Below are 16,200 nucleotides of genomic sequence, written 5' to 3' on the forward strand. Positions count from 1 at the left end.
TGCACAGCTAAAGAAGACTAATTAAAGGGGACAAGCATATCTGCAGAGCAGTTAGTCTTTTTACCTTTAACAGGAGCTAAAATAAACAAGTAGTGCAGCAGTAGGGGTAAGATAAGTAGTCTGTTGGTGAGCTGGAATTACCGTCACGGTAATTAAAACATTCACAGATCACAGAACTGCAATAGCAGTTTGTTTTTCTTTGTGTAAATACGTACATCTACGCAAAGGTATCTGCAAGAATCAACAGAGAAAATACTGTACATTTGGTGCTGCAAGGTTTGGTACAATATATCAATTTTTGCCAGCTAAACTGTTCAGAATTCAACATATCAGTTAGTTTAGCCATAAAATATAAACACCTACAACACAAGGAGATTACAAGTCCCAGTGGTCAGGGCTCCATCTTCACTCCAGTGGAAGGCTACCTGGATCAAGAGGAAGCTTTGCATTTGTAAGCCATGGCCTCAGGCTGTATTACAGGCAAAGTTTCTGCCATGGCCAGTTGTTGGGCAAAGTTTGGGTGTTACCAGTGTGTTTTTCTCTAACGGAGAAAAGCGCTAGTTTGTACACAGTAGGAAAGCAGCACCCTGCAGCCTCCTAAGAACTGGACGGCCTTCCCAGCCAGCAGCACGCAGATGAGTCAACTCGCCAGCGGAGACATGGAGCCCAGACTTTCCCCACTCTAACAAATGCCAACAACCGTGAAAGAACAGTTCCGAGAACTGCATGTACCCACTAGAGCATCAGAAAACCCTTGATGAAGCCAGATGTTGTCCTCACCAGCTGAAGTGACCATTCATGGCAGGCAGAGTCCTAAAGAAGCAAGTATGAACCAGCTATTTGGGAACAAGGGGAAGCAGAGGATGAAGAAGGGACATTCCAGGCACCACGAGCACAAGTCAGCTGGGCAGCCTAACTGTGTCCATGCCCCTGTGTGCCACAGATCGCCACCCTTCCTGGCCCTGGCTGCAGCCACCACCAACTCAAGGCACTCAGATTGAAGCCCTGATTTTGCCATTTGCCTGAACTTGGACTGTTCAGGGCTGAGCTCGTGGGCAGAATTTATACTGCCAAGTTTCACGAGAGAGAAAGAAAGAACTGGGCGCCTCTGAAAGCAAACCAGAGTACCTAAGGAAGGAGCTGAGCAGGGAACCACCAAAGGTCTCCCAACAAGAAACTGGGATACAGAGACTTGGATAGGGTAGAGCAGAGTACATTTCAGTTGGAAGGGACCAACAACGATCATCTAGTCCAACTGCCTGACCACCGGGCTAAGCAAGTTAAAGCATGTAGTTAAGGGCATTGTCCAAATGCCTCTTAAACACTGACAAGCTTGGGGCATCGACCACTCTCTAGGAAGCCTGTTCCGGTGTTTGACCACCCTCTTGGTAAAGAAATGCTTCCTAATGTTCAGTCTAAAGTTCCCTTGGTGCAGCTTTGGGTCATTTCCATGAGTCCTATCACCGGACACCAGGGAGAAGACATCAGCATCCCCCTCTCCACTTCACCTGCTCAGGAAGCTGATAGAATTAACGTGCCTGAACTTAATTACCTTATTTACCTCCCCATCCTGACTCTTTCCCAAGGGCAGCTTTCAGACTGAAACAGTCTCCTGCAGTGTTTACTCGTCATTCATGAAAATCAACACATTCAAAACAACTACAAAAGAGAACAAAGAACACACCACAAGCCACAGCACCCACTAGCCTGGAAAAGGTGGCTGAAACCTGCTGCCTGTGAATTCCCAGCGCACCAACACTGCACAACTGAAGATTCAAGCAGCTCAGGGGCTGCCCACACGCTGACCATCCTGCCCTGCCTCAGGCTTGGTGTTCACAGCCCACAGTCCCTCCGGTCACCCAATGGCTCCTGAAGCATCTTTTGCAGAAGAATTAGCCTATTTCCAAAGACCAGACTGCTGCAGCCGGAGGTGAGGCAGTAACGACCACCATTTTGTTTAGTAAAGTTTAGGCAATGCAAGCCTTCTGTAAACTTGAGTGTGTCAGTGCTAAGACATTTACAGTACGAGTGACTGCATGTCTAGACACTTGCAGTGCATTTACATTCTTCTAGGGACTCCTTAGATTGTCCTGTTCTCTCCACTCCGTGAGTACATACAATAGCCTGGTGGGAGTGAAAGCTCGGCCTCCTGGTTTACCCTTATTAACTCCAGCTCAAAGCTGGCATTTTAAAATTAAGCACAGAAAAGGCACTTTTAGAATCTTTAAGCTCTTCAGGTCATTTCTAAGACCCCGCTGAGCTCCATCTTGCAAAAGTTATACAGACATCATTTCTCAGAGCTGGAAACAGTTGTTTTAATTTGGGAACAGGCATCCTAGAGCTGTCAACTCACTCCAGTGAACGCTACTAACATTTTTTCACACAACAGTCCAATTGTTATGGCAACGACAAAAATCAATCTCGTTCTTCAATCACAAGTAAACCCAGCTCGACCAGGGTGTCTGCACAGATTTGTTATAAAGTGCCAATAAGCATGGGACCAATTCCACTGATGTTCATCACTCAAATGGGGATGAAGTACTCTTTCGCTGAGAGAAATTTCAGAGAACAATCAGCGCTTGAACATTTTAGAGACTTCAACATCCCACTCCTAAAGACATCTATTACATGTAGTGTCTACCACATTTGTCACACTTGATGCTAGCAGATTTTAGTTAAAACCCCAGAGTGACTCCTTCCAAGACAGATTCTTAAAAGGAATATATTAAAAAAAAATGCATGCAACAGAAGTACCCTGACAAATCTCTGAAGGTACTCTGAATGCCCTGTAACACACCAACTAAGATATTTGACACATCACAAAACTCTCTTTGCATGGTGCATAAATTTCAAAATGAGATGAAATTATAAAATAATTGGAAGCAAAACCTGCCCCCTCCTAACACTAATTGTTATGAGCCCCACAAAAATCCAGCACAGCATAAAATGCACTGAAAGCCCAACTTTCTACATCAAGCCAGCACTGTTCTTCTAATTTCTCTGCATTTATGTTTTAGCTAATGTCCTGTTCTGGTTCAGAAAACAGACCTTAGTCCAAGAGAGCGGCTGATAATGAATCTTGATGTATTACACATCTACAACAATAAACATTTACATTTTCACCAAGGACTGCTCACTGGATTGCCGAACCAGAATCAATTATTCCTTCTATATATTTATGGCCTCCAAGTAAGGAGGAAGATGGAAAAAAGAGCACTGCAGTCTTGTAACAGACCTAAATGGCTTGAAAAGCCAACATATATATAAACGGGATCAGAGCCTCTGAGAGACCAAGTACCAGCAGTATTTCCTACAAGTCATGCTGTAATTGTGCCACAAATATAATGAGGTCTCTGCACCACCACTATCCCACGCAAGAAGGTGGAGTGTAATTGAAAATGCACTTACATTATATAAACTACTTTAATCATAGATGCACAGAGCTAGAAATGGAAGAGACATTAGGTCATCCTACCCCCATAGGTCAGAGCCAGACTATTCATGACAATACATTTGCAAGGACTTTCTCCAGTGTAGTATTAAGCGTCTTTAGTGATGGAGTTTCCAATGCTTTCTTTAGCAGTCTACGCTACAGCCTATTTTAGGTTGGACAGGAAAGGTTTCCTCGTTGTTTTACCCTACTTGTCCTCATAATACCCCTTTCTATCCTCTCACCACCCTAAATGATTCTCATTTTTTCATTTCAGTCCACATATTTTAACTATCAACTACTATATCTTTCACAAACTTCTCATTTCAGTGTTGGCAAACACACATTGAACAGTTAATCCTTCTTTGTAAATCAATCCTTCATCTCCCAGAATATTTTTGTTAGTCTTTTCCAGACTGCCCCATTTCTAATCCACGCTGTGATACCTCCAGTACAACTCTGCCTCATACACCTGCATGCGTGTCATCTATATCATGATTTATTATTTTTTTTTCTTTTTAGAGAGTAAGGATCTGAGAATAACCTGGGAACAAGGATCCAATCACCCCAAAACTTCAGGGCAGATGGACAGGTCAAAGCATGCTTCAGACAACTCCATCAGAAAGGAGCCACAAGGAAAATGCTGTTCCTTGTAATGACCAGCCTGTCCTAGCGATCAGTGATCAGCCATGAAATACCACGGTGGGGATAAACTGCCTCATCTACTGAAGAAGTTTTGAGTCTCTTCATCTACAGCCTCAGAGACAGATACCTGTGTTGACACCAGGACTTGGATCCTTCATCTCTGATCTAGCCCTGTGCTGTCTGACCTGTAGCGAGAAAAAGCACCAGCAAAGCACTGCGATATCAAGGAAAGTGGCATTATAATTTGGTACGCCTGAACTGGGCCACTTAACATACATAAACATGAGGCAATAGGGCACTTTCTTCTGCTTACCAAAAGTCCACCTTGTGATCCAGTGAAATCCAGTGAGAAACAGACACGTTCTCAAATTGATTTAAGATTTTATCCTCATTTCCCTCTGTTATTCTCTCCATAAAATAGACAGCCAGGCAGGAACAAGACTGTATGTATAACAACCTAATTGCAAAAGTTATTACTGTTTTCCACAAGTAAACAGATTCTTAACTAAGCAAGCTTAAGTTTTGATGGCCTACAAGATCAGAATGCAATAATCCTGTCCAACTACACAGCACTGATTCCGCTTGAAGCTGTGCTTCCAACGACCACACGCACCTTCCTGTAAGGAAAAACACCAGTGAAGCTGCCAGTGTGTCTATGTACACCGGCAACTGGTAACAACAGCATCTGAGAGCAAAGACCATGTATCATTTCATACAAAACAGTGTCACCACAATTGCTGTAGCTATAGTGTAGCAGAAAATGTTATGAAAACAGAGAGGAGGACCCAAAGAAGCCAACCAGAAGCAAGGAGCTGAATCACATCACTCTGACAGCAGCGCTGTATTTATCCAGTTTTACTTACTCAGCTAACGGGTGAGGATGGAGCTAACGCGAGCTCTCCTCACCCAACCATGAAGGGTATCGTTCCCCACACTGCCTACCCAGCAGAAATACGGCCATCATCACCATCTTCTGGAATCAATCCTGTTAGAGAGGGACTAGATCTGATATCTCTACACACCACTGAGTAATCCTTTGTATGCCTTGTGTCTCCCTATGGAGAACATTAAATTAGTCACAGAACAGCTCAGTGAGAGGGCAGAGATCATAATCTGGCTCTGTTTGTGTCTCCTCTCCACGCCAAGATAACAGTCAAGTCTGTAGCAATGTTGCTTATACATTTGCTAAACAAGTCATTTCTCAGTTTCCATCAGAAACCAGAGCATTTTTACATATCCTATTATAGCTGAGTAAGTCTTGCTCTACTTAACACTAGCTTTTTGTAGTGGAAAATCTCCAGGAAACAAGCTGTTTAATGATGTTTTATCTGACTTGCACTCATTTCTAACTAAAGCCATCCACCTGCCTTGAAAAGACATCTGTTTCAGAGGCTGACTGCTTTCCTCCAACACCCCTTGCACAGCTCAAGGCTGCCATTTTTACCGTCACCTCTAATTTTATCAGCCAATAATCTCCTCGGGCACCTACAGCAAAGAGCACACTGTCAAACCTTTACTATAAGCACTGCTAATCCCTGTTACCAGCTGTAACACTCCTGAGAAAGAAATAAATAGCAGCCAGTACAGGTACTGTCCTACTGCCAGTGCTTTCCAGTTACAAACAGTGTTCCAGAGCTTCCCTCCACAGTAGACACAGAGACAGCAGAGCATCTCCACTCTGCCTCCCTTAGCAACCAAAGGAAGGATGCTACATTTCTGAATGGGCAGCCAAAATGACAATTTAGCCTTCAATAACTCAGATAGCTTTAGGTCAGTTGCAATTGAGGTCACACACTGAAATAGCAAGATGCAAACTTTAACTGAAAGCTTCATTGCATTAGAGCTCTTTGCCTGAAAGAGTTCATTAACTCTGCCCTGCAAGGGAAGCAGTGAGCATTAATTGTCTCCTGCCAATGCAGTGGATCCTTGCTGTCCCCTGGTCTGATGCCCTCCAGGCCTTTTAGCCTCGTGAGAAGAACGGACAGTTATGCTGCCATTCAGAGGGACCTCAGCAGAGAAATGGGCTGATGGGAATCTCATGAAGCTTAAGGCAAAAGCAAAGTCCTACACATGGGGAGGAATAACCCTCTGTACCAGTACAGGCTGCGGACCAACCAGCTGGAGAGCAGTTTGGCAGAATCAGACCTTGGGTCCTGATGGACAAGTTGAACACGAACCAACAACATGCCATTCTAGCAAAGGCAGCCAACAGCCTACTGGGCTGCATTAGGAAGAGGGTTGCCAGCAGGTCAAGAAATACAGTCCTTAAATTCTTCCCCTCTACTTGGCACTGGTGAGACCACAGCTGGAGTGCTGTGTCCAGTTCTGGGCTCCCCAGTACATGCAAGACATCAACACACTGGTACAAGTTTGCTGAAGGGCCTCGATGACGATTATGGAATTGGAGCATCCAACCCAACCTACAAGGAGAGGCTGAGAGAGCTGTTCTGCTTCGAGAAGGTACAGCTCAGGCAGGGACATCTTATCAATGTGAAAATATACCTCATGGTTGGGACTAAAGACGACAGAGACAGACTCTTTCCAGTGGTATCCAGCAGCAGGACAAGAGGCAATAGACACAAAATACAGGAAATTCCATTTAAATGTAAAAAACACCCATGTTTTTCTAAGGGTGATTGAACCCCAGAACATGTTCCTCAGAGGGTTTGTGAAATCTCCATCTTTGGAGGTATCCAAACCCCTAATGGACACAGCCCTGAGCAGCCTGCTCTAGCTGACCCTGCTTTGAGCAAGGGGGTTGGAGTGGATGATCTCCAGAGGTGCCTTCCAACCTCAACCATTTGGCAATTCTCAGGAGTTCAGAGCTGCTCAGTTGAAGTCAGTCCGTTTCTGCTCCTCAGACCACATCCATCTTGTGGATATTTCAGAGTTTCTCGCCACAGCACCCTTTCCCTGCTCAGTATTTTTAGCTCATTGTTTTGTATTTTGCCAGCTGAGAAACTGCAGTTTGTAATTTTACCTTCAGCTTCATATTTCTTCTTAAAAGTGAATACAATGTCCTGTTTATAATAATAAAATCACTAGTTGGCAGGATGACATCAAATGGAAAAAGAGAAAGCAACTGGAAAATTTAGAGCAAGCAATTTTGAGTGCCAAGTTTCACATTTGTAATAGTCCAGCGGAGGTCAACAGGCTCACTTATTATTAGGCAAATGGTAAAGAAATAGATACCTTCAAGTTCTTCCATGTTAGACTATATAAACCATATCTACTTGCACAGGCTCTAGCGCTTTCCAAAAGAGTGATGTTATACATTTTCCACAGTAACACCAACAATGGGAGACAAGCAAAAGGCAGAACTGCTTTGCAAAGAACGGCCTTTTTTCTCTCTCCAATATTTAGGTTTTTGTTTCCCACTATGATCGGACTTTCCTGGCTTTAGTTTCTTGTCCCAGTTAAGCAGTAAAGGAAACAAAAAGATATGAATGAAATTAGAAACATTTGGAATGAGTCTTAGAAATAGCTTTTGGGTTTCATAGATTCCTGGCTACACCTCTTCAAACGGCCTCGTCCTCCAGCCCCTGTCTCCTGCACCCACCTTTGAAATTTGCATTTCCTCCTTTGCCCTCACCCCTCTTCTGCTCAGGGGCTATATTTTGTCCCACATCATTGAAACACCAAGTGCAAAGCAAAGCAAACAAGGAAATGAAAATTACATGTTGAAACACTGGAAAAGACCGGAAAATGGTTGAAATTTTGCACCCATCAAAATTTGTCTCTATGACACTAATCCTCCAATGTTTCCCTAAAAGCAGAAACCAAACACTTGTCAAACTTCTAATACAAAAATACCAATTCCAGTCAACCTGAATAATAAAATGAGAACTCTGGTCCTATCTGTATTATCACATTTAAAGTATCTGGAAGGGAAGTTTCCTCAACCACGCTATTCTGATATTTTATGAAACTTCATGCTCTCTATAAAATACTACTGCAGTATGCGATGCCAACACCTAATACTTGCCTAGCGCTTTTCATTAGAAATTTTTGGTGCTCTTTACAAACAAGTAAGTTGGGAGTGCCTACGAAATACTTGCCAAATTTTACAAATAGATGCATCTATACAGGTAAAAAGCAGATGTCCATGGCAAAACTGTGCACCAGTGGCAGAGGAGAGTGTTAAATCAGCTAAAAGATTTCAAGGCCATCCACGAGGTTTGGATCTTTTCTGCCTTAAGTAATATTAAAATATTATGTAAACCTTTCTTTGTGAGCCACTACTGGAGAAATGAGAAAAAAAAAAAGATCTCTTGGAAGGAATTCTGCAACAGGCTATGTAGGTGAGATCACAGTTGCTATCCAAACAGACTATGCATGGCAAGAACAGGCTTCCTGTAAAACTGAAAGACTTGCAGGAAGATCAAGGAATATATTTACAAGATGGCATGGACAAAATATCCTTCCCTCCTCTTGCCCAGCCTCAGCAGCTTGGTGAATCACATTGTCTCACTTTCCTCTAAAACCACACTCACAAATCCCTCCGGTGCAGAGCCTCTACCTCCGTGCTCTGTACCCTGACTCACAAACAGACCCGACCACACTGGGGACTCTGGTCAGCAGAACACAGGTTACCTTTTGAGGAGGAAAGAGTCGTTTCCCATGGTGAAAGGAAATGAGAAGTGATCTCAGGAAGAGGAAACACCAGAAAACGCAAGACTTCGTTCAGGTCTTAGTTCCAAATCCCAAAGACTTAATGCATGACCCTAGAAAATTTACAGCTCTGGATATTTCCTATAGATGAAAGTATTTTTAAGCTAAACTCTAATTCATGTTTACTCTAGTCAGGTGAGCAATGTTCAAACTGAATTAGGATGAGCTATTTAGAAGTGTTAACATGGCTGTTTAAGGAGGAAAGATGAGCCCTTATTTCACTGTAATCTATCATACATTGTACTCCCAGAGCACTGTAGAGTACCTGGGGAGCCTGATAGATCAACATGGACAGAGGACAGCAGAGATGGGCACTCACAGAGGTGGGTGTCACTGAACACGGTGTGAGCACCCCTGGAAAACAAGGCACAGCTTCCGTGTGCACCCAGAGCAGACACCAGTGTCCAGGTGTCTTCCTCTGGACGCCAGCGTGCAGCGGCTACTTGTAGCTGCTGCGCACCACAGCATGCTTATTGCTCACAAGGTGAAAGCTAGTATTTAATACCACGTTAAAGCCAAGCCACCTTGGGACTTGTCAGGAATAGTCTCTCAAGGTCTGATGGGTGAGACCAGAAGATACTACGGCCAGGACCCCAACCGCAGGTGCCCACTCTGCTACAATTCATGCTATGTTTACTAATAAAACTCAGCTTTTTCTGGGTAGACAAACCTCTCACTGTGAGGAAACAAAAAAGAAGACTCATCTGTATCTTACTTTCCATAACTAGAAGTTTCCTGTTACCTCCATATGTTTTTAGACCACAGACTAGTTAGTCAGCGGTGTGGCAGTTGACATTCAAAGGATTAGTAAATTAAGCTCAAATAATTGTCTTAAAAACCTGGACTGTTAAATGTTTATATTTGAGAGGATCAAAAGGAAATCTACTTTGTAGTGTGCACTGTGGTCGGGAAGGGGCAGAGAGGGATTTAAATGGCTTAACTGCAAAACTGTTATCACCTTGATAAGTCCCAGTGTAATAATTCAGCAATAAAAGCAAGAAATGCACTTGGAATTTGTTTCCAAAACTGATTGTCTGACTGGAGACAAGTCAAGCTCTTTATTTGCTTGAAAGAACTTGGTCAGAAGAAACAGAGAATGCTACTGAAATGTAGTCAAGAATATAAAAATAAGCACTTTCCAGTGACTTCTGAGCCGCAGCTTTCAGTATCTGGAAGGGTTTTTTTAAGCTACTTGAAGCCTACAGCCAGGATCTGGTATCCGAGTGTTACCACTAGTCAATCAGGAGAGTGATTCTCCCCTGAATTATCCCATTGTATAGCAACGGAAAACCAGTAAAGCTGAAGGAGTAAGGAGGTCTCAAGGCTACAGTGCAGGATTAGGTCCAAAGTAACATCTGAAATTCAAGTACACATACAAATGGCTGCAGTTTATCAGCTTATACACACAAATTGCTAATGTCCATGCCAATAACACAGATAAACTAAGGGGGAGAAGAGCTTGCTACATACATGCAGGTGCTTGTACCAGTGCAGTGCCATGAGGGATCAGGCTCATGGCGCTGTTTTACCTCAGCAATATGCAAGAAAGCAATGAATCTGCCAATTGAGACAGGATGCTCAAGCATAAGCAAGGATGGGAGTGGAACACACTGTATCATCTTAGTAATGCATTTATCGTTTCCGTTTCTTGCACCTTCCTTTATTGCAAAGTGAGGTTCTAAACAAATTACTTTACTTTTGTCTTTAAATCTTTTCTACTAAAGACATCTGAAATCTGACACTTTGAAGGGTAGCAAATCCGGTCTTTTTGGGCAGACCAGCAATGTCAGAGTGTCTACCACCCAACAGACTGTGGAGTTCCCGAGAGCTGGTGGGAGCATCACTAAGTTACAGGGATGGGTAATGTGAGGTAGGTGGACAGCACGAAGTTGCCAGGCTGCAGGGAGGGACTGCATTTGCCAGCTGCTAACCTGATCAAGAGCCGTCATAAACTCCACATGACACCGGTTCTTCAAAACAGAGAAAAATGTTGAGACTAGACAGGAAAACGCAGGACAGTCTCTACCTGTGCTTAAGTTTCAAAGTAACAATGTCCAAGATCATTTGATCTGCCAGGCATTCAGAAAATCTCTGCTATAAAACTACCACTAAAATACGTAATACATTCCAGACAAAAACATAAAGCTTTCAGATTAGGTGCCAAACACCAAATTTTCAGTTTTCAATAGTTCTTTTGAGAAAAAGCTTCTTTGCCTCACAAAATCCTTCTCCAAATAACTGATCTTCTGGGTTTGTAGGTACTTTCAAAAGCAGTTTCTTTCCATGCTAGGACAGGTAATGTGCAATGCAGTGTATGTAATAAAGTCAGTGCCTCTTCGAAGTGTGATGAAAGCAAAACAAAATAGCACAACCCAGCACCAACCCAAGGAGTGTCATTCAGTGATTTTTGTCGTTACCTTAAATCTCTTCTTTTGGCCAGCTCTCCTGGTGAGATAACCCAGGGCAGGCTTTGGGGAAGACATTCCAGGGCTTCGGGTGAAAAGTCAGAGAAATCCACACCATACTCCGTCAGGATCCCTTCCGTTTCCGGCTCAATCTCCCCGGCCTGCCCAAGACTTTTGGACAACTGCCTGCAGAAAGAAAGAAAGGGATGCTTTTTTCAAGTGTATAATTACTACTGTCACGTTGTTACTGTCCCCGCAGAGAGGCTGCTGAGCCCTCAAACACACTCGTTCACCCATTCACTTCTCCCTGAGTTTTGGCAGAGGACGTAGCAGGAATTCAGACCATACCACGACTTATGTCTGCTGGAGATGCAAAACACCAGCCAGACAGTACCCTGCGCTGTTTTGTGCATCTCATTTTAAGGAGACATTTTATATTACTAGATTTTTGCAGAGGTAAGAAAAGTGTCAAATTTTAGAAAAAAATACATCCAACGGGGATAAGAAAAGCACAGCCCTTTACACAGGCAGCTCTAGCTTTACAGATGGCTGGTTCCCTTGAGATCCTCATTCCTCCCCTCACCACTGAAAAAGGTGACTCACCCCTACTACCCGATTCCCACCAGATCCCAGACAGTTCTGCAGAAGACAACTCCCAGGGACCTCAGCACACTACTCTCCATCCCCAAGGATATACATTTCTGCCTGCGCAAACTGATGCCCTCCGAAGACAGAGATGTGAAGAACCCTTACAGCCTTCCTTACAGGAGACGCACACACAGACATGCCCACAGATCATCTTTCCAACCATTTTCCAGGCTCTAAACATTCCCAGTAGTTTGTCCCTTCTCTCCTAGCTCAGCAGAAGCCTCTGAACCAGGAGCCAACTGGAGAGCAGCCAACAATCCAGAAGCAAGTCACAGACAGGGGAAACTGTCCCCCACATGCTAATAGTCTTTGATGAAGTATTCTGCACATGTGTGGATGAGGCTGCTGCTCTATTATGCTTAGAGAAAGTTTCCATCTGCTCCAGTGCAAACCCAGCACGCGTCTGTCGGAGCACTTTGGTGTCAAACGAGCGTTCGGCTCCGGACACAGCGCGCAAACCGGGACCCCAAAGGAGTGGGACGTTTGTTCCCTCCCCTCCTGGTTACAAATACTACATGAGAACCTATATCCCATGGTGGCTCCCCTTGTCCCCTTTCTCACCCGCAGATTTGCTCTACAGTACACAGAGGTAAATTACAATTATTTTTTTTAATATAGTGCCATTAGTGCAAATGGGACATTACAGCCAATAGAGATAACACTCCTGACCCAAGAAAATTACAACTGAAATTAAGGCAAATCCATCAAAATGCGAGAAAAAAAGAGAGGGGTAATAACACAGGGCAAAACCAGCCACTCTAATAAGTGGTTTTCCACTGCATAAAATACACAATCATTATATTGATCCTTCTGCTTTAATTCCAATGAGTGAGAACAGGCACTAATTGCTTTCCTAAATTGGGGCCAAAACAGTGCACTTGTCATTTGGACGAGCAAGATGCTCTGAGGGCTTCAAATGTGCCATAAACCCACAGAACAAACCCCATCCGTGCAGGGCAAGCAAGCCCATCTTCTTTATGGGAGCAAAGCTATCTCTCCTCACAACGGGAAGGGCTGCGCAATAAACCTGTCACATTGTGTAATATGCTGGAAAGGATTGCGCACTCCGTGGCGTGGTAAATTGTAGAGTTCACATTGCCTAGCTTTAAAATAAAAATGAAAACAAGGATAAAAGATATTTCCCTCCATTGTTTCAATTTAATGTACAAACTGTATGGCAGAAATACGTGCGTGTTTGGCATCAAGGCTGAGTTCTCTATTCCTATAGCTTGGTCCCAGCCTGATCCTTATTTTAATGTAAATAAATGAGGCATCAGTTTTATCTCTCTCTCTCTCTAAGCAGTAACAATAAACCAGAAAAAATCACCACTTCATTTCCAATGTCTAGTGCAGAGCTGGGAGACTGAGCAAGGACAAGCCCGTGGGTCTGCAGGCCCATCACCACCACCAAGGATGGATGGCAAAAAAAAAAAAAAAGAGGAAAAGAGGGGACATGTTGCCCTACCAAAAAGAAATGCCAAGGGCTTGAGTCTCAGATGCCCCTTCTCTTGGAAGGGCAGAGCTGGGAAGTGCACCAGGAGGGCGGCTGGACGTCTGCATGACATGTCATGGAAAGCACCTCTGAATGCCAGAGTGCTTTCCAGCTCAGTCTTGAAACCCATGTTCTCTTGATCCGTTTACTGAAATTAGATTACGAACCATAAGGGGTTTACCCAGAGGTTTGATATAGGACTAATATTTTTTTAATAGTAATTAACATTTGATTTACAGTGTTCCAGGGAACATTTTCCAAGTACCTTGAAATAAAAAGTGTACAACTGACTTTAATTGGGGCCATGTTACAGTCACGCAGACATGATGACTTGCATCAGAGCAAAATCTGACAGGACAGCATGTGATCAAAGGTAACACATATAGGATCACCGATGGCCCTGGAGTAACAGCCAGGCTGTAAAATCACTCATGGGGCTCCGCGGCCACTGAGGGTAGCAAGAATAGTTCAAGAGGCTTACAAACAACAACAGGCACAGGGCCCAGCGGCAGTCAGACGTTCACTCCCAGGGAGTCACGGTGCCTGTGACACCCAGGCTTGCGTGTGTCTCTTATTTTTTCAAATGTTAAAAGGTAAAAAAAAAAAAAAAATTATAATGGTTACAGACGTAAACGTTTCTTTTCTGTGACGTCGATGGGGGAAGCATTAGAGCATGCTGGAGGGTTCCTTGAATTCTGTTGGACTTATGTCAGAGATGGTGGCAGCAGGCACCAACGGGAACATGCCATGGTCGGGGCACTGGGCAGCACAGGGTAACCTCCAAACCAGCCCTTGCTGCAGGATCATTGAACTGCTCCCAGTTGCAGACTCACCGGAGATTGATCTCCCATGTGTGCGTGCCTGGGGCAGAGCCACACTTGTGCTGCCATCTTCCCCTTCACGGTGACACTGATCACATCTATTTGGCCACCCATTTCTACAAACATTCAAGCCCTCTCCGCTCCCCAGGCTCAGCTGTGGCCAACGTGTTCAAAGGTTGTATGATAAGAACTCTCCAAAGAGACAAAGCATAATTACATAAGGCTTGTTTCCTTTGGAAAGCCGGGCAGGCTCCCAAATGGGAGTGAATAACTTCCATGGGGACTTAACAATCTTACTCAGTCTCTCCTGAAGCAGATGTGTCCAGTCATCATCCTACATGGAGGGTTTCTTTCAGCAACAGGAGAACATCCTACACATCAATAAGCCACCGCTCCTAGAGAAAGCTTGTACAGCAGCAGGAGAGGAGACAGAAAGGAAGGCCACCTGGCTGCTCCCACCGCTCAGGGCCCGGAGCTTGCAGGTAGAGCTGCATAGGCTTGATAAAGCCCAAAGGTCCCAGTGGAGATGGTGAGATGTCTCCAGGGCTGAGCATCATGGAGACAGAGAACGGTGTCACAGGAACTCCAGCACCCGAGATCTCAGTCCACCCCCAGCATGGAGCAGCCTGCCCTTCAGCTGCTGGACCACCTGCCATCGAAATGCAGGAGCAGCACGGTGCTCCCCATGAAGGTGGGGCCACCTCCCACTTCAGAGCAGTATTGGGATTAGCTGTGCTGAGGGAACGCAGCTTTCCTGAGAGAGTCCCACGTGCAAGAAGGTGTTTTTCCAACAGAGCTACACTCCTTGGGGATCAGACCTTTCCCTCAAGCCTTACACTGAGCTACCCAAGATATCTAGTCATTTCTCCTCACACCAATACATCTGTGAATTAAAAAAAAAACAAAAAAAAACCCAGAATAAAATGCCAGAGATGAGAGGAATTCAAGCCACTTGGATGGCTCTGGAAAGAGCGTCAAGAACATCCTGCAATGTTTCATTTTATTGCAAATACCGTGACAAATCTTGTCACCTTGACAGACCAATATCTAAGGTCCTGAGATAGAATGGCCACAAGTCCCGTGTGACACAGAGGGAATCAGTGATTCAACATTTTACTGCTAGTTTGGATTTTTTTTTAGCAGTCTCATCCATCATCATACACGGGGGCAAAAAAAAAAAAAAAAAAGATAAAGATTCCACCTTAACCATCTCCAAAAGTGCAGAAAGATCTGGACTAATTCTCCAAACAGCTCTGGACTCCAATACTGAAAAAATGTCCCTAGAAATTAACTGTACATGGCAGTACTGGTAATATTTTCTGGAAAAGGTGAAAATTTTGGAGCTATTTTGCTTTACCTGTTACCTGAAGCAGGTACAGTTAAATGGCATTTCACTGCCACAGTAAAACCACTTCACGTGCAGGAGGGAGCACAGCAACACACTCAGAGCATTGTCAGCAGGACACAGAACCCTTAGTTCCTCTCTGCTCCTTCCCAGCGCAGTAGGGGTGACAGGGTGGCATCCAGAGGGGACAGTGTCTCACTGGTGACCACCAGGTGGCAATCACGACACAGAAACGCACCCCCTTCCTCAAGGGGACCTCCAGGGACTGTCAGGTTGCCCCTGTGCAGGTGACCACCCTGGGTGGCCCGGGCCACTGCTAAACTCTCAGCCAAGGCATCCCACTGCTCCAGCCACATGTGGTCACTGTGAAGACCAGACTATGCCATTAACTGTGCTTGGCAACCCAGCACTGAACTTCCCAAAGGAAAAGGAAAGCTGAGGAAGGTGCTTGTGGAGCCTGGGGGAGTTCAGCTGCAGGATGGAGAGTACCTGGAAACACCGAAGGCATCCAGGGTAATGACTGCCAACTGTAGAGGGAGTTTCCCTTGTCCTGCTTCCAGCAGACTTAGATGGTGCAGAGTGACGACCTACAGGCTCTTTAGTCCAGACACCTTCAAAACCATGGTGGCAAACAGGAACTTTTGGGACTTTCAAGAGGTTTCCTTGTGTTTCAAGTGTTTAAACAAGCACATACTTAAAAATAAAAACAAAACGGGTCACTGAAGCTTTATGCTCCTTCTCCA

At 44.5% G+C, this 16,200-nt stretch overlaps 1 protein-coding gene across 1 annotated transcript in view; it reads right to left on the reverse strand.

Moving 5' to 3' along the window:
• Nucleotides 1–16,200, reverse strand: part of DIS3L2 (DIS3 like 3'-5' exoribonuclease 2) — a 197,117-nt gene that overhangs the window by 103,849 nt on the left and 77,068 nt on the right. The window contains exon 11 of the mRNA XM_074153228.1: nt 11,164–11,337. Within this exon, the coding sequence (XP_074009329.1) occupies nt 11,164–11,337 (174 nt within the window). The remainder of the gene's footprint in view (nt 1–11,163; nt 11,338–16,200) is intronic.

The sequence above is a fragment of the Numenius arquata genome, chromosome 9 (assembly GCF_964106895.1).
Source record: "Numenius arquata chromosome 9, bNumArq3.hap1.1, whole genome shotgun sequence".
In the NCBI taxonomy this organism is placed as follows: Eukaryota; Metazoa; Chordata; class Aves; order Charadriiformes; family Scolopacidae; genus Numenius; species Numenius arquata.